The sequence below is a fragment of the Brassica napus genome, chromosome A10, assembly GCF_020379485.1.
Source record: "Brassica napus cultivar Da-Ae chromosome A10, Da-Ae, whole genome shotgun sequence".
Taxonomy (NCBI): Eukaryota; Viridiplantae; Streptophyta; class Magnoliopsida; order Brassicales; family Brassicaceae; genus Brassica; species Brassica napus.
The window spans coordinates 17,133,847-17,158,136 of NC_063443.1; the positions used below are offsets into that span (position 1 = coordinate 17,133,847).

Here is a 24,290-nt window from a genome sequence, read left to right on the forward strand (position 1 = left end):
TATTTCTTCCGTTTCAGTTTAGTTGTCGTTATAAACTAAACTTTTTGTTTCAAAATAAGTATCGTTTTTTTTATAATTTTAATGCAAAATTTAGTAATTTTATATTGCAATCTATTTTTTATTGATTAAAATATGGTTAAATGTATTGATAATAATATTTGTATTTAATAAATATTTTTATTTTATTAATCTGTGTGCTGAAATCTAAAATGACAACTATAATAAAACGGAGGAAATATGATTTTATTGATTGATTTCCTTTTCTGCCAAGTGCATTGATTTGTTTTTCTTTTTATTGATTTACTTAAATTGCAAGCCTTTTTCAAAACAATTTTAAATTCATAAATATTGGTAGATTTTCTTTAATTGAATTTTAAGTTCCATTTCAGTATTTAAGAAAGACATTGTGCATCTACGAATCTACCACATCATTCAGACAACGGAGAACAAAACACATAGAGAGATATTCACTTATCCAAAAAATGGCGTCTCTCAAAGTTCCTGCTAGTGTTCCTCTTCCAGAAGAAGATGCCGAGCAGCTCCAGAAGGCCTTTAAAGGTTTACTCCTCTCTCTTTTCATTTCATAACTAAGATTTCGTGTTATAGGATTGAGTCCTTAATTTTTGTTTGTGATTAACAAATAACAATATGGTTGGCCATCATCAACAGGTTTCTTATCTGACAGTTCGTCTCTTTTTGTATACAACTCTGTCACTCTGATATACTGGTCTGTTTTATTGATCTATAGGTCCTTTTGTAGTATTTCATACCATCAGAATCTGAGTTTCATTATGTTAATTTTTTTTGACGAAAGTTTCATTATGTTAATACTTCTCTTGATTAAGAGACATAATTTGGTTTGAAAATCACTATGATCTTCAAAAGTAATCATTCGTGTTAGTGGGGGTTCAAATATGTACAAGAGATCTTCTAACCAACGATGAATTCTATTATTTTATAATTACAGTTTTAACCTGACAATTTTGAAAATTATATAACTCTCCTAAGGTTTTTCAACTGGATGCTCTATAGCCTCTATTTTCTCCCAGTGGCAACGTGTTACCACTTTGCAACTCTCAAATAACGTTGTTATCATAACAGTTCTTCTATTCCTTGAAAAATTGGTAACATGAATTAATAATTATGCCATGGTTGTTTAATAAAGGATGGGGAACCAACGAGAGGATGATCATATCAATCTTGGCTCACAGAAATGCCGAGCAACGCAGCTTCATCCGTGCTGTTTATGCTGCTAACTACAATAAGGATCTTCTCAAGGAATTAGACAAAGAGCTATCCGGTGACTTCGAGGTTCGTTAAGGATCCAAATTCTGTATATATTGTTTTCTTGTAGTATAGTACGATTGATCAGTAAACTCTATGTGTTTTGTTTGAAAATCAAATACAGCGAGCTGTGATGTTGTGGACACTTGAACCAGCGGAGAGAGATGCGTATTTGGCTAAGGAATCAACAAAAATGTTCACTAAAGACAATTGGGTTCTAGTTGAAATCGCTTGTACTAGATCTTCCCTTGAGTTTTTCAAGGCCAAGCAAGCATACCAAGTTCGCTACAAGACATCTATTGAGGAAGATGTCGCCTACCACACATCTGGAGATGTCCGAAAGGTATTATATATAAGTATGTTAAAATTTATGAGCCTGCATCTCAAAATCAATACAAAACAAATATATCATTTGTTTACTAGAAGAAGACTCTTTCATGAATTCCTAACAAAGTTAAATCATATAATATGTCATATTAGTTTGTAAGCATGCCATTGTCTACATGCAGCTCTTGGTTCCTCTTGTGAGTACCTTTAGGTACGATGGAGATGAAGTAAACATGATGATTGCTAAGTCTGAGGCTAAGATACTTCACGAGAAGATGGAGGCGAAGGATTACAATGATGGAGATCTCATTAGAATCCTGACAACAAGAAGCAAAGCTCAAATCAGTGCAACACTCAACCACTTCAAAAATAAGTTCGGAACTTCCATTACAAAATACCTTAAAGAGGATTCCGACAACGAATATGTTCAGCTACTTAAAGCCGTGATCAAATGCTTGACTTATCCAGAGAAATATTTTGAGAAAGTTCTTCGTCAAGCCATCAACAAAATGGGAACTGACGAGTGGGGACTTACTAGAGTGGTCACCACACGAGCTGAGTTCGACATGGAACGGATCAAAGAGGAATACTTGCGCAGGAACAGTGTCCCACTTGACCGAGCCATTGCCAAAGACACTCATGGTGACTATGAGGATATTCTTCTAGCTCTTATCGGACATGGCCATGCTTGAAGTTAAAACAATATTTGCGAGAGAAAGGGAGAGCAAAGTCTTATATATTATTATGTTAAATAAAACAGTTGTGATTGGTCTTGCATGCAATCTTGTACTGTTGAAGGATTTATGAGTGTTTTTCAGTTTCTTTTGTTTGATTTCTACCGTTAATCTTATCATGAAACAACCTTTGCATGGGAGTTATTCGGGGTGAGAGTCTCTATACTCACAAATACTTGTCATTCTTTCATCTTTCTCAAACTGAATAATTATAAACCAAATGAGAATGTAGCATATGATTTTGTTTAATCGATAATGTTTTGTATATTTTGTGATAAAAATAAAACTATATACATATCAAATATTTTTGGACCCTTTTCAATTTTTTTTATTTATTTTATTTTTATTTTTTTTATATAAAAATATAAATTTATAAACAAAATTGGATCATTTAACTATTAATATACGAGGAAGACATAGATTTGAACTTGGAATGGTCGTACCGCTTGTCTCTCCTAGTTAGCCGGCCCTGCCAAATGCATATTTAGTCATCACTCTGGATATTAAATATAAATGGTTATTTTATTAAAAATAAAAAGTCTATAAATATTTTATTCCCATATTAAAAATGATTTTAGTCCACCTAATGACAAAAGGCAAAGATATAATACCTTTTTTGCCAATTCTTTTTTTGAATTTTTTCTGTCACATGGATTACACAGTCTGTAGTAATAAATAAAAAGGTTTCACATTTACATATTTACTTAAATTACTAAAAAAGAAATTAATTTTTTTTGAAAAAATATTTCATTCTTTAAGACGATGTGCATGTTCCTCGTCCCCCAGTTTCTCCGTCTCATTTAAACAGTGAAAACAAAAAAAACAACTAGAAAGAATATTCAGTGGTCGAACGATGGCGTCTCTCAAAATTCCTGCAAATGTTCCTCTTCCTGAAGAAGACTCCGAGCAGCTCCACAAGGCCTTTAAAGGTTTTCCTCCAATCTCTCTTCATTAAAAGTTAAAACTAGACTTCACCTTGATGCATGAAGTCTATATTTTTTAATATCTTTTGTTTGGTTATATATCATTCAGTAGCTATATCTATTTCCAAATCATTATCCTATTATATGAGGGGTTTGAATGTTTGGTCGTTTACTTTTGTTATACATCTAATGATCTACAGATCTAGCTAGTTTGGTTGATAATATGTATATATATATAAGTTTCGTAAGAAATGGATTATAGGTAACCTCTTTTTTTCTTTTCAAACGATTCAAAGCTTATGTAAATCACAATTTTTTTAGTACAATGAATGGAAGATTTAAGTGTTTTGTTACTGGAAAAAAATACAAAAATGCGTGTAAAACAAAAGTTCCGTCCAGTTTGTAAGTGTAACTGACGATGAAATAAGTATATATGAAGATACTGAGTTATTGGCTTTCGAAAATGAAAGTTTAATTTTCGACACTCGACAGTGTCACTAAACATCACTGTTGAGATATTCCTGACTTTTTTTGCGTGTGTGGATGTGGTGCAGGATGGGGAACAAACGAGGGGATGATCATATCAATCTTGGCACATAGAAACGCAGCGCAACGTAGCTTAATCCGTGCTGTTTATGCAGCTAACTACAACAAAAACCTTCTCAATGAATTAGACAAAGAGCTATCCGGTGACTTTGAGGTTTGTCAAAGGAAACAAAAATCTCTATATCTTTTCTGTCTTATTTTGGTCTGAGTATACTAATGGTTTGTTTGAAAACAGAGAGCTGTGATGTTGTGGACTCTTGAGCCAGTGGAGAGAGATGCATATTTGGCCAAAGAGTCTACCAAGATGTTCACCAAAAACAACTGGGTTCTTGTTGAAATCGCTTGTACTAGACCTGCCCTTGAGTTTTTCAAAGCCAAGCAAGCATACCAAGCTCACTACAAGACCTCTCTTGAGGAGGATGTTGCATACCACACATCTGGAGATATCCGAAAGGTATTCACAAAACACATATATTTTTGAGCTTCCATCTCTGAACTCATTGTTAAAATATTTTAAAAAAGAGAAATTGCTAATCTTATGTTGTTGCTTTGATTTAATCACTTGTGAAAAAAATGCAGCTATTGGTTCCTCTTGTGAGCACCTTTAGGTACGACGGAAACGCTGATGAGGTCAACATGAAGCTGGCTTCTTCAGAAGCTAAGACACTTCACAAGAAGATTACTGAGAAGGCTTACACTGATGAAGATCTCATCAGAATCCTGACAACAAGGAGCAAAGCTCAGATCATGGCCACCCTTAATCACTTCAAGGACAAGTTTGGAAGTTCCATTAACAAGTACTTGAAGGAAGATTCAGAAGATGAATATGTTCAGTTACTCAAAACCGCGATCAAATGCTTGACATATCCAGAGAAGTACAATGAGAAGGTTCTGCGTAGAGCCATCAACAAGGTGGGAACAGACGAATGGGCACTCACTAGAGTTGTCACTACACGAGCTGAAGTCGACATGGAAAGGATCAAAGAGGAATACTTACGCAGGAACAGCGTTCCTCTTGATCGAGCCATTGCTAATGACACTTCTGGTGACTACAAGGACATGCTTCTCGCCCTTCTCGGTCATGACCATTCTTAAAACAGCATCATCGTTTCATTGTCTTTAATAAAACAGCTGCATGATTGATAAGTGTTCGTCGTTATCTTTTGGTAACTGATCCTTAGTTTTATTGCAACAATTTATTCGGGTCTTGAATCATATAAAAATATTATTTATCGTTTTTATAACGACTCATTCGAATTAGTTTGAATTAGATCTTATTTATTACAAACTAGATTCCATCTAACGCACATGCCACAGCAAAAGCTTCATAATCTAAGCAATCACATGTCTTACAATCTTTACACCCACAAAGATCTTCAACTCTCTTAGTGTTCACCAACTTTGAAGCTTGGAGTTTCAAACCTATCTTCAACATAAGAGGCTTATTACAATCTTCTTCATCTTTCTTCTCACACATCACTACAAATCTCTCTATTTCCATCCCATCCGACTCCATAACCGATTTCCAAGGAACCTCTCCTCTACCCACCAACTCTGATCTCGACCATTTACTCATAAACGATGTCGTTTTCCTTCTTCGCAGCTCGAAAACGACGCTTTCTTGCTTCAGTTCCTCGACGGCGGTTTCGTCCCCTTGGCACTCCAGACCGAATGATTGGTTCCATATCATGACCTCGTTGTCTGGTCTTGAACAGATCTCTGTAGAGTTTAGTTCAACCTTACGGTTACTTCCTGCATGGAGATAGAATCTAACGAAGAGAGAGCTTGGTGATGACTTGAGCTCTACGTTTCTCGCTTCCACGACTTTAACTTCAAATTTAAGAGAACAAAGGTTCCTCACGATACCCATTTCTTGAAACTTTCTAGTCAAATCAAGAATCTTATTTCTTCTACAAGAGAATAATAAGTAGAGAAGATTTTAGAGGAATGAAGGTGAGTGTTATGAATATCTGCATGGGCCAAATCATCAGTATTTATATATGGAGAATGTTTGAGGAAACTCTACACTAGATTTTCCACTTGTAATCAATAAAAATACTCGAATTATGTATGTAAGTGACGGTTGTATTTAATTAACTAAACTCTTGAGCATCACTAAGGAGTAAGGACCAAGGGTCGACTAATAATTAATGACTCTTGCCATGGTGTTGGGAGATATATACAATTTGATACGTATGATCACCTCATCACCACATAGAGAATTATCTTTATCCACTTACAAAAAGAAAATAAAGTTTAATGCAAATATGCTGCCATTTTGAAGACTTGGTCATTAACATATTACATTTCGCGTGGACACCATCCAATAGCCGAAAGTTGTTTTCAAATAGAGTCAACACAATTAAAATTGAATAATAATAATGCTTAGACGCCATCCGATTGCTTGTGTGGAAATGAGTATGGAATTTGACTCCAAAGATAAAATTACAAAAGAAAAAAAAAAATATATATATATATATATATGAGCCGCAAATCCCATGATCAATGATACAAAGATAGACTTTGGTAACATGATTACCAAGAAGGAAAACAAAGAGAAGACTCAAGTTACATAACAAAATGTGAAAATTTTTTTTTTTTTTTTTTTTTAAATGTGAAAAACTTGAAAATATGTTAATCATATATAACCCTCTTTTCATAACATGAAAGGGACAGTATTCAAAATTACATATCCCACATTCCCACTGTTCATATCCGTTGGTGATATCCAAAGGACAGCATAATCTGACGTCGGAAGACATGAGAAGTCGGAAGATTATCTCAAAGTAAAAAGATGAATAGTGCTTTGGTACATATCTTCTTTCCTCCAATCAAATTTTACTCTCCTGTCATCATCCACCGTGGATTGAATTACAGTTTAAGTGTTTAACGTAAATAAAATGCTTTTCACCTCTCTTTTTAAAAGAGTAAACAACAAATGCTTTTCACCTAAAATTTCTCCCAAACATTGACAATGAAGTCCACAATCTTCCAATTTCTTTTTTAGAAAAACATAAAAATCATTTCTTAAGACGAGAGAATGTAATTTATACAAATTGAAACTCACATCCTCTTGAATAATTCTTAGCTACATACACACCAAAACAAAAATAAATAAAATCACTGGAAAAACAAAACAAATTTTTTCTTCTCAACTTCTCTCAAAGACCTGGGTGTATCCATTGTTTCATTGGTCTTCTTCACATATCCTCTTCTGCTAGCTTTATGCTGTATCCATGTCTCATACCTGAATAAACCCATAGATGTTGGCACCAAAAAAAACTATTAACTAAATTGAAAATAAGACAATGTGTTAATAATCATAATCATGCAACTAAACAGGCAGATAATTTACCTTTTGAAGAAGTTTTCTCAGTTTTATCACTAGATTTCTCCCGGTTCTTCCACTTCTCTCCATGGCCTTCAACTTCTTCTTCCTCCTCCTCCTCATCAAGTCCCATATGATCCCTTCCATCATCTCCAATATCGCTCTCACTCGCAGTTTCCCACTCCGAATCATCGCTTTCATTCCCGTACACTTCCCTCTCTTCACCTTTCCTATGCACACCTCCATGCTTCAACGCCGCCTCTTTAAACAACCAAGCCGCCCTCATCTGCTTCTTCACCAGCCTCTCCGCGTAATCAGGAACCTTGTTCTGCCTCATGGACAGATCCGGATCATTCGACTGAGAGCACTCATTTATAAACAGAATCGCGTCTAACAAACTCTCTTTAGCTAATCCCAACATATCGTAAGCCTGAGCTCTCCTCCAAAGACTCTTTGCATGCCTGTTCACAGGGTTATGCAAGGAAAGCGCGCGCGTGGCGTCGCTTATAGCAACCAGAGGCTGTTGAAGCAGGAGATGACACTGCGCTCGGTTGCTGTATAACACAACTCTCTCCTTCTTCGACCTCATCGGACATAAAGACAACGCTTCAGAGTACTTCTCCGCCGCGCCTGCGATGTCTCCCGACGAAAAGAGAGAGTTCCCTTCGAGTTTGACCACCAGAGCCGCCGCTTGTTTGATGTGGAGATCCTCCTTAGGCATACTCTTCTCCCACTTGAGTCTCTGCCGCGCGTTAACCGTCTCTTCTATCAACTCCCTCGAGCGGCTCCCCACGGAGTCGCATTCCTGAAGAACGCTGACAATGGAGTCTCCTAGCTTCTTGTGGTCCCCCAAGCTTGTGATCTCTGCTAAATCCACAAGCGTCGGCACGGCTTTATCAACCACTTTGTGAGAAGTGTTCGGATCTTGGAGCAGCCAGAGAAGACACTCGATCGCCATGTACTGCCAATCATCAGAAGAGCGAGCGATGTTACACAAGGCCTCCATCATTCCAGAACAGGAGGAGACAGGTCCGCGTCCTAGCTTATGCTGACAGATCGTCCTAAGGAGACCAATCCCAGCTGGGGAGTTCTCGTTCACGAGACCTCCCCACATAACGGGAAGACTCACGAGAAACTCAGGCTTGCACAAAGCGGGAAGAAACTCAGATTTAAACGCGAAACAGTTGATGAGCTGAAGAGACCAACACTGCAGCTGTGAAGCCCACTCCTCGGCCTTTCTCGACTCCATCTCTACCCCTCCCATGCCACGTGTCAGCAGATCGCAATGGTAACTCAACCTCCTATCCGGGTACTGATAAAAATGAGAGTAAACAATCTCCAGCGAGCTCATCCCCAGCTGTATAGCCAACTCGAGTATCTCTCCGTGGCTAGCCACGGAGGAGAACGTGCTCGGGTAAGTTGCTAAATGCCCTAGAGCGCGGACCGCCACTCTCTGCTCCACCCAGGTGAGCCTACCTCTGAGGAGCTCGACCAGAGGCGGGATCACTCCCGCCTCCACGGCCCGCTCAGCGAACTCCTCCATGTTCATGGTGTAGGAGCCGATGATGTGGGCCGCGTAGTAAGGAATGTAGATGTTCTGGTCGTGGGATAGCCAGCGGCGGTTTTTGAGGCCTTTCCAGATGAGGGCGGACATGCACTCGAAGATCCCGAGGTCGATGAACTCGGGGTCGTTCGGGTGGGCCATGGCTGTGTTCCAGAGGCCGCTGATGGGGAGGACTTGGCCGTCGTCGTCTTGGGAAGGGAGGTCACGGAAGAACTTGAGGATGCATGATCTTCGTTTGTTTGGGTTTCCTTCTTTCATTACGCAGAAGAAGCATCCTGGATAGGGACACTCTTGTGAAGATGCTTTCTCCATTACTGCTTTTGATGTTGTTGTTATCAAATTAAACTGTACATTAAAAAAAAAACAAAGAACAATCTTTCATTACAGTTTTGAATAAACTCTAAAAATAAACTATTGGAGTAAGTGAGTAAATTAAAAAAGAAAAACTATTTTTATGTTGCCAAGTCAAATCGTGAAAACGAAAGGTGAGACTGGATCTTAGAGGGTGAAACCGAGTGGTCCAAAAATAAATTCGAAAATCTTAAGAGGGGGAACAAAGGAGACAGCTGGAATCAATAGAGAAAAGACAAACACTGCTCGAGTCAAATTAGATCTATCGCGATTTCTAATGTGACTAACAGTAAGATCTAAGTTCTTAAAATCAGCTATACGAACGCAAAGCTAGTAGTTACAAGTAAAGCATGAATCTTTCGAGATACCCATTTAAAAGCCCTCTCTTGTAATACGGTTACAAACAACACAAGAAGATAAAGTTTTAATCTTTTTGCTGAATTTTGACTGAGAAAAAGGCTATAAGAGGAAGAAGATACCTAGAATTAGGAGATTGGCAAAGTAACACTAGAAAGAAGAAGCATTTATGGTGAAGATTCTAGTTTCTCTACTTCGATCGGACACTGGAAGTGAAGACAGCTCGATTTGGACAATGGAGAGAGGAGAGAGGAGAGAGAAGAGAGAAATGGAGCTTCTCTCCGTCTGTTAAAACGTTTGGGATAGAAAGAAGAGTAAAGTGATTTATGTGAACCCTATTATCGAAATAACTCCAATTTTACTCACGCTCCCCTGTCTCTGTTTCTGTCGGAACCGGTTTACGTCCGGTTCGGTATCACTAGACTATTTTTTTTACCGAATTCAATTAATTTAATACTCGCTTTATTTTCAAAAGTGATTTGCAAATTAATAAGAATCTAATATTTTTTTTATGTTAAAGTGTTATATTGCATTTACGTGTTTTACAACATCTGTTAATCAGCATAGTAAATCAACATCAGTTAACCAGCATAGTAAACCACTAATCTAATAATTTTTTTTTGGCATCGACTAATCTAATAATTATGACTCAATCTTCCTATACTTAACTCTCAGAGCCCTCTAAAACGTAAAAATGACAAAATTGCTCAAATCTACTAATCAAAGGGCTTTGGTTAGTTTTAGTTTCGGACTAGATGCCCATTAGTTCGCATCTCTCTAATCCACTAAATGGTTTCACGCAATAACATGGGCTTTGGAGTCCATAACACCCGTGAACCCAACTAACTGGACTACTAAAACTATTATCTTCAACTTATTATTGTTTTCGTTTCTAGGGTCAACAAGAATATAATAAACTGTCTTTTAATTTTATTCAAAAATTTTAAAAACTGGTTTTTAAATAGACGGTTTTTTATATTCGTTAAAAAACTTTATCCTAAGAACATTATTAGTGGTATGGTGCCTCTGTAGAGTACCTAATAAATATAACATTAATAGTTTAAATTTTATTAAGATATATAATTAAATCTTAAACAAAAATAAAAGACCAATCGATTAGACAACAACAATGAAAGAATTTGATTTTTTTATATTTCGTTAAGAATTCATCCTAAAAACCCTATTAATCATGTTCTTAGACGAGTCGGAACTCGTTGATATATTATGAAGTCAATTCAATTCCACTATCTTTATGAACAATATTAAATGCATCATAACCTATATTAAGAAAATGTGACCTCCACAGTAGAAAATTGTTCATTGCGCAACTTGAAGTGTTTGTTAGTAGTTTCTGTTTTTTTAGAATTGTTTATTAGCGATTCGAATCATATAGTTAACGGTTCCTTGGCTAATCAATAACCGATTTGGTGGGAGAAGTATTTGGCTAATAAATGATTCGCCTAGATTTTCCAAGACTGTTAGGAGTATGCTTCAACTGAGAGATCAACTTCAAGTGTTCCTACGTTGCAGCATTGGAGATGGTAGCACTGCCTTGTTTTGGTATGACTACTGGACGGAATTAGGTCCACTCAACCTCATCTTTGGCTCATCGGGGCCTCGGGCGTTAAGGATTCCTAGCAATGCGACTGTGTCACAGGCGGTTCGCAATGGCAACTGGCATCTTCCACCTGCGCGTTCTGAAACTGCGGAGACACTGCAAATAGTTTTATCAACCATGTCGGTTCCTTCTCCTGCGAATGGTAGAGATTTGTACTCGTGGAGAAACCACTCTGGTGGTTTCAGCAAAACGTTTTCCTCCAAAGTCACTTGGGAAAGGTTTCGTACCTCAGCTCCTATAGTGCCTTGGCACTCAGTGGTTTGGTTTAAAGAGGAGATTCCTCGTTGTTCCTTCATTACCTGGACTGCGTTCCTTGGAAGGTTACCTACTCGAGACCGTTTGATCTCCTGGGGACTAGCTATCCAACCAGGTTGTGCTCTTTGCTCTAATGCTGATGAGACCATCAGGCATTTATTTTTCGAATGTTCCTTTGCGGTTGCTACTTGGTCTCGTTTCTGTGGCAGGTACATGGCGTCTCCTCCAGCTTCCCTACAGGATGTCGCGGGCCTTTGCCAGCAGTTCCAGCGCTCGCAAACACCGCTCACAGTTCCAGTCTTGAAGCTCCTAAACCAAGTCATCATTTATAATCTTTGGCGAGAGCGTAATGCCCGTATCTTCAGAGGAGAGGCTTCAAATCAGGAGGCTTTTTATAGAGTGGTGGATCGTCATTTGAGGGATAGGCTACTGTCTCTTTCTTCACCGGCTAACACTGCTCGATCTCCTTCTCTGCTTGAGTTGTATTTCTGCTTCATCACCCCCTACAGTTGATCTTACTCTCTCTTTATTTCTCCTCTTTTCTGCTCATCTCTCTTTTGTTTCTGTGTTATAAGCTGAGTTCCCTCAGCATTGTAAAACTCTAAAAAACGAAAATGGTATAAATCTTAACATTTAAACCAAAAAAAAAAAAAAAAAATCATATAGTTAACACTTTTACTAGTTTTACATATATAGGCAGGGACGTGGAAACATAAACCTTAGCAAATCAACTTTACTTTCAAGCTTAATAAGATTCAGTGAACCTAGACGCATAGAGTATAATCCGTGAGGAATCAGGAGAAGATCGTGTATAAAACAGTAGTCCCCATCAACTCCAATAATTAAATCTCCAAAGGTGGATTAGACTATTTAAATTGGGAAACACCCTCCCAGTATTGAGCTTCTCTCTCTTAACTTTTCCAAGTGACATCAATAGTTATACCCTATAAAGTCCCATCCACTAAACTAAACTGATTCACCGTATACTTTTGCTCCTTGGATTAAGATACATTGAACTTAGACACACGTGTTTTTCTCTCCAAATCGGTTTATACACACGTAGTTTTTATACGCAATTTCGTTGAAAATTAGTGATGGAATACTACTAATAAGCGACTTTGCAGATGGTAAATTAAATCATCTTTAACAAGCGCGTTAATTAACGATAATACATTACAAACACAATATTTATCGAGCGACATCTATATTTATACATTGTTACCGAATATAGTTACACACCCATCGATCGTCACACTACAGATTGCATGACTTTATTTAATCACGATCGAGCTTACGTACCAAGGCACTCTAGCTACATCGCACATACCGACATACGTACTTAATAATTATTCATAATCATGCACACGTGGATTTTAAATTACTAAACTCACATGCAACAATCCGTAAAACACGCATGTTGATTATATTCTGTTTCTCAAACTTTCAGTCCAAAGCAAGCATCGAGAGCTTCTCCTATTGTCAAATAGACTCTGCCGCCGATTTTGCTGACGAACTTTGCTTGATTCAGCTTGTGGAATACATGCCATTTAGGGTTAACGATCACGAGCTGCAAATCAATATTCAAAACGATATTTATTCTATCGTTAATTTTGTTCTATAGATCAAGGGACGATTATAACTTTGTAAGAATGTGATTTACCTCAATACCATTTTGGATTAGATTGTTATGGAGCTCCACCAATGCCGTAATTCCCGATGTATCAACGTTCATTAAATCTATTAATTAAGAAAAACAGAAATGTTATAAAACAAAATATAAATAAATAATATTTTTTTCTTATAATACTATCAGTCATATAGAAAACAATTGAAGTTGGTAAAAGAAGTGAACTGAACCTACGATCATTTTTAAAAAGAAAAAAACTATATTGTATATAGTTTTGCATTATTTTATGCAAGTCCACTTACTTGACATATCAAGGACTACAAAAAGGATCTTTCTCTCATCGTTGCTCTTTGTGTTTTCATCTTCTTCTTCCTCGTTTATCCATCTCATTATCCTATAGGAACGTATATGCTAAATATATGTAAAATAAATTATAACTTTGTAATCAGTCGATATGGGCTCAACCTATGTGCATCAATACCTTTCCTCGATGGAACTAGCATTTGCAAAGCACAACAATGCAGATTTGACACGACAAATCAACACTCCGGGAGTCTTAACCGACATAGGATACTGATCAGTATCTGCAAAAATGTCGGTCCCAGGAATTCTTCCGAGAGTTTCAATCCCTGGTCGAATCGATATGAGTATGATTTTGGCAAACGAAATAACCACCTACAAAGATACAATCAATTAAACTCGATCTTTATAATAAATAACATCAAAGGTATTGTTATAACTTTATGACTTAATATTTGTGTATATTTTTTTAGACTTGATGTTTATCCATACCGCAACGAGGAGTCCGATCTCGACAGAGCCGAATAAAACGCCAAAGAAAGCTCCAATGAGAGCAAGAAAGTCCAATTTATCAATTTTCCAAATGTGAATAGCTTCATTAATGTCGATTAATCCCGGAAGTGCTGAAAGGATTATGGAGGCGAGGATCGCGATTGGAGTATAGTAGAGAAGCCTCGTTAGGCACTCGAGTGCTATAAAAACTGTAACCGCCATTACAATGTTCGACATCGCCGTCTCACACCCAGCAGCGAAGTTCACCGCCGTCCGAGAGAAAGAACCTAAAGCAAAATTGTTATAGGAAAAAATTAAGATGACGATTTTGCCAAATTTAGGTCGCCAGAACACGTAATTTAATTTACGTATATAGTTACATTTACATGTATCTATGTTTATATTTAATTAGAAACTGTTACAGACATTAATTAAAATAAATTCTCACTGTGGTGCTCATTTAAGTTTTGAAATTATTCTTCTTATTGTTATTTAATAGTACGATGTAGCTAGGAAGTTTACAAAACAATATGTAAGCAAATTGTATTCATCCACCAAAATGGCCTTTATGTGTAGTAGATCACATTCCACCCAAAAAGTTGTTCATATGTTATGTCAATCGTATATATAGTAGGATACTGACATGTCTCCATATTTAAATCAATGCAGATTTGGTTAAATTACCAGTAGCAGCATAACAAGACGTGAAGGAACCAAGAACATTCATAACTCCAATGGCCACCATTTCTTTGTTTCCATCGAGTCTATACCCTTTAATTCCGGCGAACGACCTTCCCACCGCAATGGCCTCCTGATAAAAATGTGTAGAAACATAATTAATTAATCGAAACATTAATAGGAAAATAAGTAATTAATAGTCAAACGCTAATGACTCACAGTTAAAGCGACAACAGCAACGATTAATCCGATTTTAGCGATATGTCCAAGATGAGGAGTATTAAACTCAAGATCGTTAATTGATATGGGATTAAGACCTCCTCTGATGTGCCTCACTGTCTTCACGCCATGCTCGTCGGCTTTAGTGAGAAACACCATTAACGTTGAAACTACGACGGAGATCAACGGAGCTATTGCCGGTAGCCAAAACAGCTTTTTGTTCCTTTTCCCCTAATATAAATATATTCCATTGTTAATTCATTTTACTATCTAACACTTTTAGTACCCTACATATGTATATTTTTAAACGTGAAGAAAAAGAATATTTTAACATAGTATGTCATTATATATTTATTGCTAATTGGCCTGGAACGAGAACGCACGTGAACTTTCATATCGTAGACTCTGATTGAATCGATCCAAAAGTAAAGAATTAGTGCTGGATTTATTAACCAAAGCAACTTTAAATTTTACTTACGATGAAACGAGCGATAAGGATAAAACTGAGGAAAGAACATCCGAGGATGAAAGTGTGAGGACTCCATTGTTGATGACAAGATCTCCAGACAGCTCGAAGAACAGAAACAATGTCAGTGTTCGTGGTGAAGTTAGTGATACCAAGCAAGCCTTTAAGCTGTTGGAGTCCTATAACAATGGCTGCACCACCCATGAACCCTACTATGGCTGCGTGCGACAGAAAATCCACGAGAAACCCCAATCTGAATATTCCGAAAGAAGCTTGGAAGATTCCAGCGAAGAAAGTTGTTGTCAAAACGAGTTTCTTGTAGCCTAAGGGATCTGTTTCTGGATCGATTAGTTCCTGCAACATTGAGGATAAAAGGAGAGATACCACAGCCACTGGTCCGATTGCTATCTCTCTTGATGTTCCCATCAATGCGTATATCAACGGTGGCCCCACGCTCGAATCTGTAAATGTGTAACGCTCCATATATAAGTCTAGTTCAAGACATATTTAGTATTTCGACTGTATCAAACACATTTTTTTATCAAGCAATAAAAGACACATGACTTTTATACATAATATAAACTTACATAGGCCATATTGAGGATCAAGCTTTGCAAGAGTTGCATAGCCAATGCTCTGAACAAAAAGAACACAAAAATCAAAGAAATTACTTAGATCTCCAAACAGATCATTATTCTTTAGTTTTTATAAAATAGATACCTGGGGAATGCAAAGGCTAGCTAGGGTTAGACCAGCCATGAGATCGTTCTTGAACATGGTGAGTTTATAGTTTCTGCACCAACCAAAGATTGGGAAAACGGCTTGGAGGATAGAGAGGATTCGTTTTGGGAGAGGCTGTTTTTGAAGAGACTTGAACCTTTTGGCTTTGGTTAGGAAAGATTCTTTGACTTGGATTTTAAGCTCATGCCACGGGCTAGGTGGTTCAGGACAGTCGAGCAGCCACTTTGACCGGTCATGTTGGTCTTGACGTGGAGGTGCGGCTGCAGATGAACCTGAGTTTGCCATGGCCATTTGGATCATGTGTGCAGGATTTGAAGTGTTTGGGAGAACTTGAGAGAGAGATTCAAAACTCTCTGAATCTCTTTCTTTCATCTTCTTCTCAATTTATGTGGTTGCAAAGAAGTTTACCTATGAAGTGAAGTTTGGTTGAGCATTCAAAGTGTGAGGATGCTGAAGTGAATTGACCGGTTCTCTAATGTTTATATACATAATAGTTAGTGGAATCTCATGGTGCCTATTTATTTTAATTAAACTGAAAGCACAAAAGTGATTTATTTTCTGAAAAAAAAACTTGTTAAAGTTTAAATATATGATACGGAAAGAAGGTTGTACAAAATACTTTTCCTGTACATGAAATGAAATATCATGGGTTATTCGTGTTGTGTGCCACAGGTACTAGTTATTCGTTCCAAACGTTTCCAATTCAGGATATCTAAAATATTAGCTTTAGATAGTGTCAAGCAAAATTATAAAAACAAAGCTTCTCAAACCCATTCCCAGAACTGTCTGACTCAACAATTCCAAACACGTACTTTTTTTTTTTTTTTTTGGTCAAACATTACTTCATTAACTTAAACGTTTAGAACTCCATTAGAGGAGGAGGTGTTACAACATAGGAAGGCATCACAAGCCAAAGAGTTTGCCATAACATAAGCACAACAACAAGAAAAATGAGCATATAAAGCAACAAAGGAAAAGATAAGGGATCGAATAGCAAGTAAGATCCGGTGAACATCGAATGACCAACTCTCTGAAAGAAGGTTAGTGAGTTCTTGACAGTCTACCTTGTAGACAAGCTTAGAGATACCCATTGATATGATCACAACTAGTGCAACCAAAAGGGTTAGACACACTGCAACAAAGGCAGAGAGGTCATAAATCCGGGAGGTAAAACCTTGTAATACCGGTGAGTCTTGAGTATCCGAATACGAGTTCGTACACGAACTAATGAAACGGAAGACTTCCATTGACGACACAATGCTCCCTGCAAAACTATCACCCAAACCAAGTGAAAGATTTTGAAGGTAGGTAGGATCCATAACGGAAAACACTAGGCTATCACAGCCCAAACTACTTCGGTTCAATGTAAGGAAGCAACAACTATCACGTTTCTTTCCCAGCTGCCACGAATGGGGAGAAAATAGCAACAATGCATCCACTGTTACAGCACAAACCAACGAAAAACTGTATACCACAGTAAGGGGTTGCTCCAAGGCTTGAGAATTACCATTGGAAACTTTGAGAGTAGTGACAAAAGAGCCCAAACCACACAGGAATAAAGCCGCAAACATCCTGAAACTTTGACTACTTCTCAAACAGCACGACAAGTGAAAGAAACTTTGGACATTTACCAACACATAGAGCAAATCAAACGCAGTGACCAAAGCTTCATAATACAAGCCTAAGAGTATATCACTTCTTATAACAAACCCAGCTACCAAAGATCCACAAATCTGAGAGACCTGAGGAGAGAAGCTTGAAGGGCCAAAATATAACCTGATAGCCTTAGAAGGAGCCGGGGAAGACCAGTAGATGAGACTGCATACTGCCGTAATTGAGTTACCGTCAAAATCCAAATCCGGTGGATCTGGAGGGTCCGGTGGGTCTGGCGGGCTCAGAAACTCAGAGCCACCATGAACATCAGAGGAAGATCCCGTAGCAGAAGGGGAGGCTGGCAGATCTGGAGAAAATAACTCCGAATCACAAACCAAAAGACCCATCATCAGAAAGCAAAGAGGAAGAAGAAAGGAAGAGGAGGGAGAAAGGAAAAGAGATTCTCACCAGCGAGCGTGAGGCTCGCCGGCGGCGGCTACACTGTCAAACCCTAATCGCCAAAAGAGGAGAGAGGTGAGAGCGTGATGCATTCATTCCAAACACGTACTTATTTTATCATTTTTTGGGTTCTTTGGGACTACCGTGGTAGGTAAAAATGAACTGGAGCCTCAAACACAGCTTCTCTTATCTACACGTTTTATGTGATCCATAGGTGGAACATATTTTATGAGGTTAATAAATAAATTTGATCAAAAAAAAAAAAATTGCTTAATGTTTTAATACTTGAAATGGTTTAGAAATTGGCATTATTTTATTGGACTTTTGGATACGCCAATGATGGAACGTGTGATGGGTTTTAAAAGTGAAGTGGTTATGCCATAGCCAATGGATGATATGTCTCTGTCTTTGTCTTGGTCGGACCAAGTGGAGAAGACACTATATGTGTGCATCGAACTTCATGGGTCCAAATTAAACCAAAATCAAATCCCTCGAAATCTTTCTTGCACACGTATTTAATTAATGTTTTTTCTTTTTTGGCGAAATTATAAATTTGTAATTTGTAACTCGGCTTAGGCAGTGTCGTACACTTTCGGGTTAGTCCACTCTATAGAACTAAGTGCGTTTCTTCCGGTGCCAGCTGGATCACGGCTTATCAAAAAAAACAATTGTAGTTTGTGGACCCTAAGTCTTATGTATCATGTCTAATAGGGATGTAGCATGTAGAGCGTGATTCTATAAGTTTTTAATCCGAACTTTGTAATGAGCTATCTACTTTGTGAATAGGAGAAACGAAGATTCACATAAGAAGGAAACAAAACTTATTATATACCACTCGCATTTGTTATCTCGTGACATTCTCAAAACAACATGCGATCATTTCACCATATATTTAAGAAATGTGTGTACGTGTTCTTTAAAATAGATGCCTCTAGAGCAATTGCGTTTCTTCCCCCAGTCCGCGAGGCTATAAATCTACTTACACTCTAGCAAATTTAGTTATTTGTTTAAAAACTCCCTCAAATGTAGTTAAAATTAGGCTATCTAGCTAATTAACTTAAACTCTACGTTAAAGTATAACCGCTAAACTATTTATCGAGCAAATTAGAGTAGGCCAAATCAATATATTAGCTGTATCCTTCGAATATTTGTTCAGTTTTAATATGTTTCAGGCCCAAAATAACTAGTATATACACGTCTATATGATTAGTAATGCAAATTGCATGTGTAAATGTTTATCATATGCGAAATCTACGCATGACGAATTGTAGATTTCCACACCCGTTGCATTTTGAACCCATAACTTATTTTTCACTCTAGCATTCTTACTTTATTAGGTACAGAAAAGTTTTGAAATCAAAATGTAGTTTGTGAGAAAAAGAAATACATCAGATGGAAGACAACTGCATGATGATGGCATGTGTAGTAAGCATGGGCACGCGAAGCAGTTTCCTACTAAATAATAATACTAATAATTTATATGGTGTTTTGTTTTCCATTTGGAGCAGAAAGTAAAAAAGTTCTATTCGATTGTGAAAAATACACATGTTCATAATTGGGCCCTGGCCCACCGTATGCTTCGATTTGGATAAGTCTAGGCTTTGTTCAACTTCAATTGTTTCTTCAACTCTTAAAATAATGTAGGAAAAAAACTGAATTCAAATTATATTATTATTAATGTCAATCTAATTAAGCAAAAAAATGTCAATCAATCTAATTAAGCAAAAAGATGTAAATCAATCTAATGTACACTAGAAAAGAAATCTTTGTTTGAAAGATTATTAAGAGCAATAACTTATTACCCAAAAAATCAAAGTGTACGTGGACTTGGCGAAAGATAGTTGTCAGCAACACTCACCTAACTGTGAAACGTGAACTAAACCACGTTCCATTTTACAAACTCGCAAGTCTGCTCACGCGTGCACGGTAGATCCTGAAAATCTTCCGAAAGTTCTATGGGCTTCAAAGTTGTAACTTAAGCCTAAAATAAAAACCCTTTTCTATGGGCCTTCGAGTTCACAGATGTGGGCTTTAGTATTTTCCGCTAGATATATTATAAGAAACAAAAATGTTTTTTTCTGTCAAGTTTAAAAAAGTTCGAAATCAGCAATTTATTTATTTCCTTCCTGCACATTTTGATAGATTGATGTAAGTAAAAATAGAAAAAAAAAATTAGAAATAATCATTATTAAATTATATCAAAATTACAAATACATAAATTTAAAATCAATATTTTTTCTTAAAACCCTTAAAAAGAACTAGAATAAAAAAAAATTCAAAGTATCTTTAGTAGCTTTTCATGCGTTTGACAGCCACATGTAGCTAACAAAATCCACCCAACAGTAAAATAACTTGTGGGTAATATCGGTCGCAAGCTGGGTGATTGCCATTTGTGCCTGATCCTAATTAACTTTAGTAAAGTTTTTTTTCATTCGCACATTATTTTCAATTATCTGATTCATAATATACTAACTCCACTGCCGTGATATCTGTATTTTAAAATACAAATCTAATAAAAAAATTATAACTTATTTTTTTTTACATTTCACTGATATGTTACCTTAAATATTAATCAACTGAGATTAGTTTCCTTTCTTTAGTGTTTCCAGTAATCTAATGATGTTAGGAGTTTTCAAGGCTCCTAAGACAAATGTTGTAGTATAGATGATTGTCGAACCAGTTCTGAGGGATATCAAAGCACTGAGAATGCAAGTACTCACTTAATCTAAGTGCAACCAATGATTTAGAAGGGTTTTAAACTATGACTAAAACTAGAAAGCAATAACAGAATGATACTTTCTTGACTAAAGGAAAAGAGAACTCATGGGTATAGGGATTAGACCTTGGGTGATCAAGTATCGAACTAAGGATGGCAGATGATCAATCAAACTATCAACCTTAAGCCTAGACACAATTCTAAGCAAGCTCTATGTCTAGATGAATGCTCATTTGCTAACATATCTCAAACATCAAATGTCTTTGGTTGAATAATATGAAAGCAATCATTACTAACAAGTCTATTAGCTATCTTAGTACCTTTAACAACAAATGTCTTTGGCAAAGTATACTAAAAGCCTAGGAGAGTTGTCTCGGGCATTTCATCGAACACCTTTCGGGTGGGAAATGCCTAAGGATCAACAACTGAGTGGCCAACTCAGAAGATGCATTATGATTACTCTACTAGCAAGGAAATATGAATGATCTACACTAAAACATCCTAGCTCTAACCTAATCACCCTTAATCTCCCTAACCCATGAATTCAAAAGGGTGATTACTCACTAATCTCCATGATTCCTCTTAAACCCATATTGGATTTCAGATTAATCATGTAAAGAAATAGATAAGAAATCAACAAGAACACAAGAACATAACAATCAAAATCCAAGAGATGAACTTCTCAAGAGAGTTCTTGTGTCTTTCTCAATAGATCAAAAGATAAAAGATAATCTGCCACTGGTGGCTACAAAAGATGTTTAAAACATAGGTTTTTCCAAGTGCAAAACGTCCAAAATAAATTGCAAAAAGGTCCTTAAGAAATCATGATTTTCGGCAGCAAAATAACGCGGAGCGACTTGCAGGTGTCGCTCCGGGAAGTCGCTCCAGGGCCGATTTTTGGTGTGTCCGGGCGAGAGGTCGCGAGCGACTTTGGTGTGTCGCTCCAACGGGTCGCTCTGGATCGGGAGCGACCTTGGTAGGTCGCTCCGAGAGGTCGCTCCAGGCTTCGCTTCGTGTCGTCTCGCCATAGAGACGCGAGCGACCTCGGGGTGTCGCTTTGGGAGGTCGCTCCGAGAAGGGTGTGAGATGCGAGCGACCTCGGTGCGTCGCTCTGGGCAAGTCGCTCTAGCTTCCTACGGGATGAATATGGCGAGCGACTTCACGGGGTCGCTCTAGCTAGGTCGCTCTGAGAGGTGCTTTGGAGCGACCTCATGACGTCGCTGCGGAACCTCGCTCCCATGCTCTGCTCGTCCAATGATCACCTGTTTCACGTCCTTTAAGCTCCAAATGCATCCAAATGTCCCCAAGAACTCCATGTGGCACTCCAACACCTAATGAGGACAATGAATGCAAAATGCAACCTAGACATGGCTAAATCCTAATCTATATGATGAAAATGCTAATGGATGAATGGATAAAACAATGCAAATATGCAAGATATCATCTAATAAAAAGAGAAAAAACTCGGAACATGTTTAATAGATTAGTCATTTTACACTTGTCATAATCCCATAAAATGAAAATAAATACATTGACATTTTTCTTTAAATCAAGTTGAACAGAAAAGAGAAAAAATATATTGACATATTTGGAGAAAATAATGATATTTTTAATATCCATCTCGTCTATGAAAGACAAACTTGGTCTAACATTACAACTCATTCAGAAGCATCTTTCCTTCGCAAGCTTTCCATCAGAAAAAGAATAGGCAAAAATGTTCATCGAAAGCTTCAAGGTTGAATCTCCAAACGTGAAGTACACAGAGAATGAGATTCATTCAGTGTACGACTATGTTAGATTCGGGTTTATTATGGGCTTCCAACTCAAAACCAATTGGCTATGAGTGGATTGACCCTAACCTTTTATATAGTAGTAGATTAGTTCTTATATATCCGATGTTGGATGTTTCTCATCAATACCCTCCCTCACGCTCAGACATCTAGGTCTGAAGCATGGACAATGTAGGAATACCATCCACTGAGGGCCCAACATCGGTATAGTTGTAGTAGTTGTAGTAAATTAGGTCAAAGGATCTTATCGCTCTGATACCATGTTAGATTCGGGTTCATTATGAGCTTCCAACTCAAAACCAATTGGCAATTAGTGGATTGACCCTAATCCTTTATATAGTAGTAGATTATTTCTTATATTTCCGATGTGAGATGTTTCTCATCAATAGACTACGTACCAAACCACTGAGCTCGTTCACGAGAGCAAAAATGGTTTTTATCAATGGACCGTGAAGCCAAAAACCGTAAAATACGAGTTTAAGACCGACACTCATGTTCCCAAACTTGGGTATGTGTTCTTCTCTAGTTCTCAGCCTTAGATTAATAATTGTATCATACGGTTTATCTATTTTTCTTGTATATCGTCAAACGATGTTTGTGCTTTAATTTGTCTAAACTTATTTTGGCAGAGTAATGCTCGTTGGTTGGGGAGGGAACAATGGTTCTACTCTTACCTCGTCGATTTCCTTGTCGGCGCTGGTATCAAAGTATGTATTAGTAGAAGAAGAAAAATTTCTTAAACATTTATTGTATCCTAATTGCATTTATATGATATAGCCAACGTCGATAGTGAGCTACAATCACCTTGGGAACAACGACGGCATGAATTTGTCGGCGCCGCAAACATTCCGATCAAAGGAGATATCAAAGAGCAACGTTGTCGACGATATGGTTGCTAGTAACAGAATTTTGTTTGAGTCCGGTGAACATCCTGACCATGTTGTCGTCATTAAGGTGATTAATTATATTTGACTTAATAAGTATTAATCATGTTTATGATTTGACTCGTTTTTACAAGTTCATCTTTTATCATTTAAAATACCTTCCAGAAATATTTTTTTCCAAAAACAACACAACTTAATACGGAGTACTTATCTATTTTAAACCATACAACTTACATAGGCTAACTTTTCAAAATTGTAGAAGGTCAGTTCTTTATTTCTTAAGTGTTTGCTGGTTTTTTTGTTTATTTGGCCAACTTAATTGTATGTTTCTCTATAATATATATGAAACTTATAGGAAAGTTAGAATATATACATAACGAATGTATTGGATGGTGTTACTGTATGTGCCGTACGTAGGAGACAGCAAGAGAGCAATGGACGAGTACGCATCAGCGATATTCATGGGAGGGAAGAACACAATTGTGATGCACAACACTTGTGAAGACTCACTCTTGGCTGCTCCTATCATTTTGGACCTTGTTCTCCTCGCAGAACTCACCACTAGGATCCAGTTCAAGGCCGAATATGAGGTTTGTTATTGTCTTGGTTGCTCAATGATTTGGTCATGTTAATATAATATTCCGACTTAGGCATATATTGTTTGTTTGTGTCTGCATTTGTGTTTAGGTTTATATTTGTTTCAAATAGTTATTGTCCAAAAATGTGTTTAAAACAGTCTTACTCATTTGATTTGTTGGGGGCTTCTTTTTGTTGTTGCAGGGAAAGTTCCATTCTTTCCATCCGGGGGCTACCATCCTAAGTTACCTCTCGAAGGCACCATTGGTAAGCCAAACGAAGCAAACATCGTGCCGTTTTCCGAGGTTAATAAATATATGAATTTTATTGAATCGAATGCAGGTCCCACCCGGCACGCCAGTTGTGAACGCTTTGTCAAAACAGCGTGCAATGCTTGAGAACATACTCAGAGCTTGTGTCGGACTTGCTCCAGAGAACAACAGGATTCTCGAGTACAAGTGA

The 24,290-nt window shown here is 37.3% G+C and overlaps 7 protein-coding genes across 7 annotated transcripts; 4 read left to right on the top strand and 3 right to left on the bottom strand.

Annotated features, from left to right (window-relative positions):
* Positions 1 to 407: 407 nt before the first annotated feature.
* Positions 408 to 2,485, top strand: LOC106370680 (annexin D7). The gene is made up of 4 exons (XM_013810678.3): positions 408 to 558; positions 1,166 to 1,311; positions 1,409 to 1,627; positions 1,794 to 2,485. Exons 1-4 carry the CDS (start codon positions 483 to 485, stop codon positions 2,301 to 2,303), a joined length of 951 nt encoding a protein of 316 aa, XP_013666132.2. The 5' UTR covers positions 408 to 482; the 3' UTR covers positions 2,304 to 2,485.
* Positions 2,486 to 2,623: 138 nt separating this feature from the next.
* On the top strand, positions 2,624 to 5,055 carry LOC106370681 (annexin D6). Its single transcript, XM_013810679.3, has 4 exons — positions 2,624 to 3,274; positions 3,823 to 3,968; positions 4,050 to 4,268; positions 4,394 to 5,055. Exons 1-4 carry the CDS (start codon positions 3,199 to 3,201, stop codon positions 4,907 to 4,909), a joined length of 957 nt encoding a protein of 318 aa, XP_013666133.1. The 5' UTR covers positions 2,624 to 3,198; the 3' UTR covers positions 4,910 to 5,055.
* Positions 5,018 to 5,954, bottom strand: LOC106370683. Its single transcript, XM_048742447.1, has one exon. The coding sequence runs from the start codon at positions 5,682 to 5,684 to the stop codon at positions 5,103 to 5,105; it is 582 nt and encodes a 193-aa protein (XP_048598404.1). The 5' UTR covers positions 5,685 to 5,954; the 3' UTR covers positions 5,018 to 5,102.
* An 828-nt stretch (positions 5,955 to 6,782) lies between these two features.
* BNAA10G22040D lies at positions 6,783 to 9,743 on the bottom strand. Its single transcript, XM_013812708.3, has 3 exons — positions 9,537 to 9,743; positions 7,170 to 9,051; positions 6,783 to 7,061 (listed from the first exon to the last, which is right to left on the bottom strand). Exons 2-3 carry the CDS (start codon positions 9,016 to 9,018, stop codon positions 7,015 to 7,017), a joined length of 1,896 nt encoding a protein of 631 aa, XP_013668162.1. The 5' UTR covers positions 9,019 to 9,051; positions 9,537 to 9,743; the 3' UTR covers positions 6,783 to 7,014.
* Positions 9,744 to 9,940: 197 nt separating this feature from the next.
* On the top strand, positions 9,941 to 12,680 carry LOC125579073. Its single transcript, XM_048742446.1, has one exon. The coding sequence runs from the start codon at positions 10,901 to 10,903 to the stop codon at positions 11,798 to 11,800; it is 900 nt and encodes a 299-aa protein (XP_048598403.1). The 5' UTR covers positions 9,941 to 10,900; the 3' UTR covers positions 11,801 to 12,680.
* On the bottom strand, positions 12,413 to 16,358 carry LOC106372486 (sulfate transporter 2.1). The gene is made up of 10 exons (XM_048742443.1): positions 15,790 to 16,358; positions 15,657 to 15,705; positions 15,082 to 15,530; positions 14,604 to 14,834; positions 14,391 to 14,517; positions 13,707 to 13,993; positions 13,396 to 13,589; positions 13,217 to 13,308; positions 12,948 to 13,024; positions 12,413 to 12,854 (listed from the first exon to the last, which is right to left on the bottom strand). The coding sequence occupies exons 1-10, from the start codon at positions 16,180 to 16,182 to the stop codon at positions 12,723 to 12,725; spliced, it is 2,031 nt and encodes a 676-aa protein (XP_048598400.1). The 5' UTR covers positions 16,183 to 16,358; the 3' UTR covers positions 12,413 to 12,722.
* A 5,934-nt stretch (positions 16,359 to 22,292) lies between these two features.
* Positions 22,293 to 24,290, top strand: LOC106370684 (inositol-3-phosphate synthase-like). The gene is made up of 7 exons (XM_048742197.1): positions 22,293 to 22,370; positions 22,998 to 23,075; positions 23,146 to 23,322; positions 23,608 to 23,611; positions 23,670 to 23,842; positions 24,033 to 24,095; positions 24,171 to 24,290. The coding sequence occupies exons 1-7, from the start codon at positions 22,293 to 22,295 to the stop codon at positions 24,288 to 24,290; spliced, it is 693 nt and encodes a 230-aa protein (XP_048598154.1).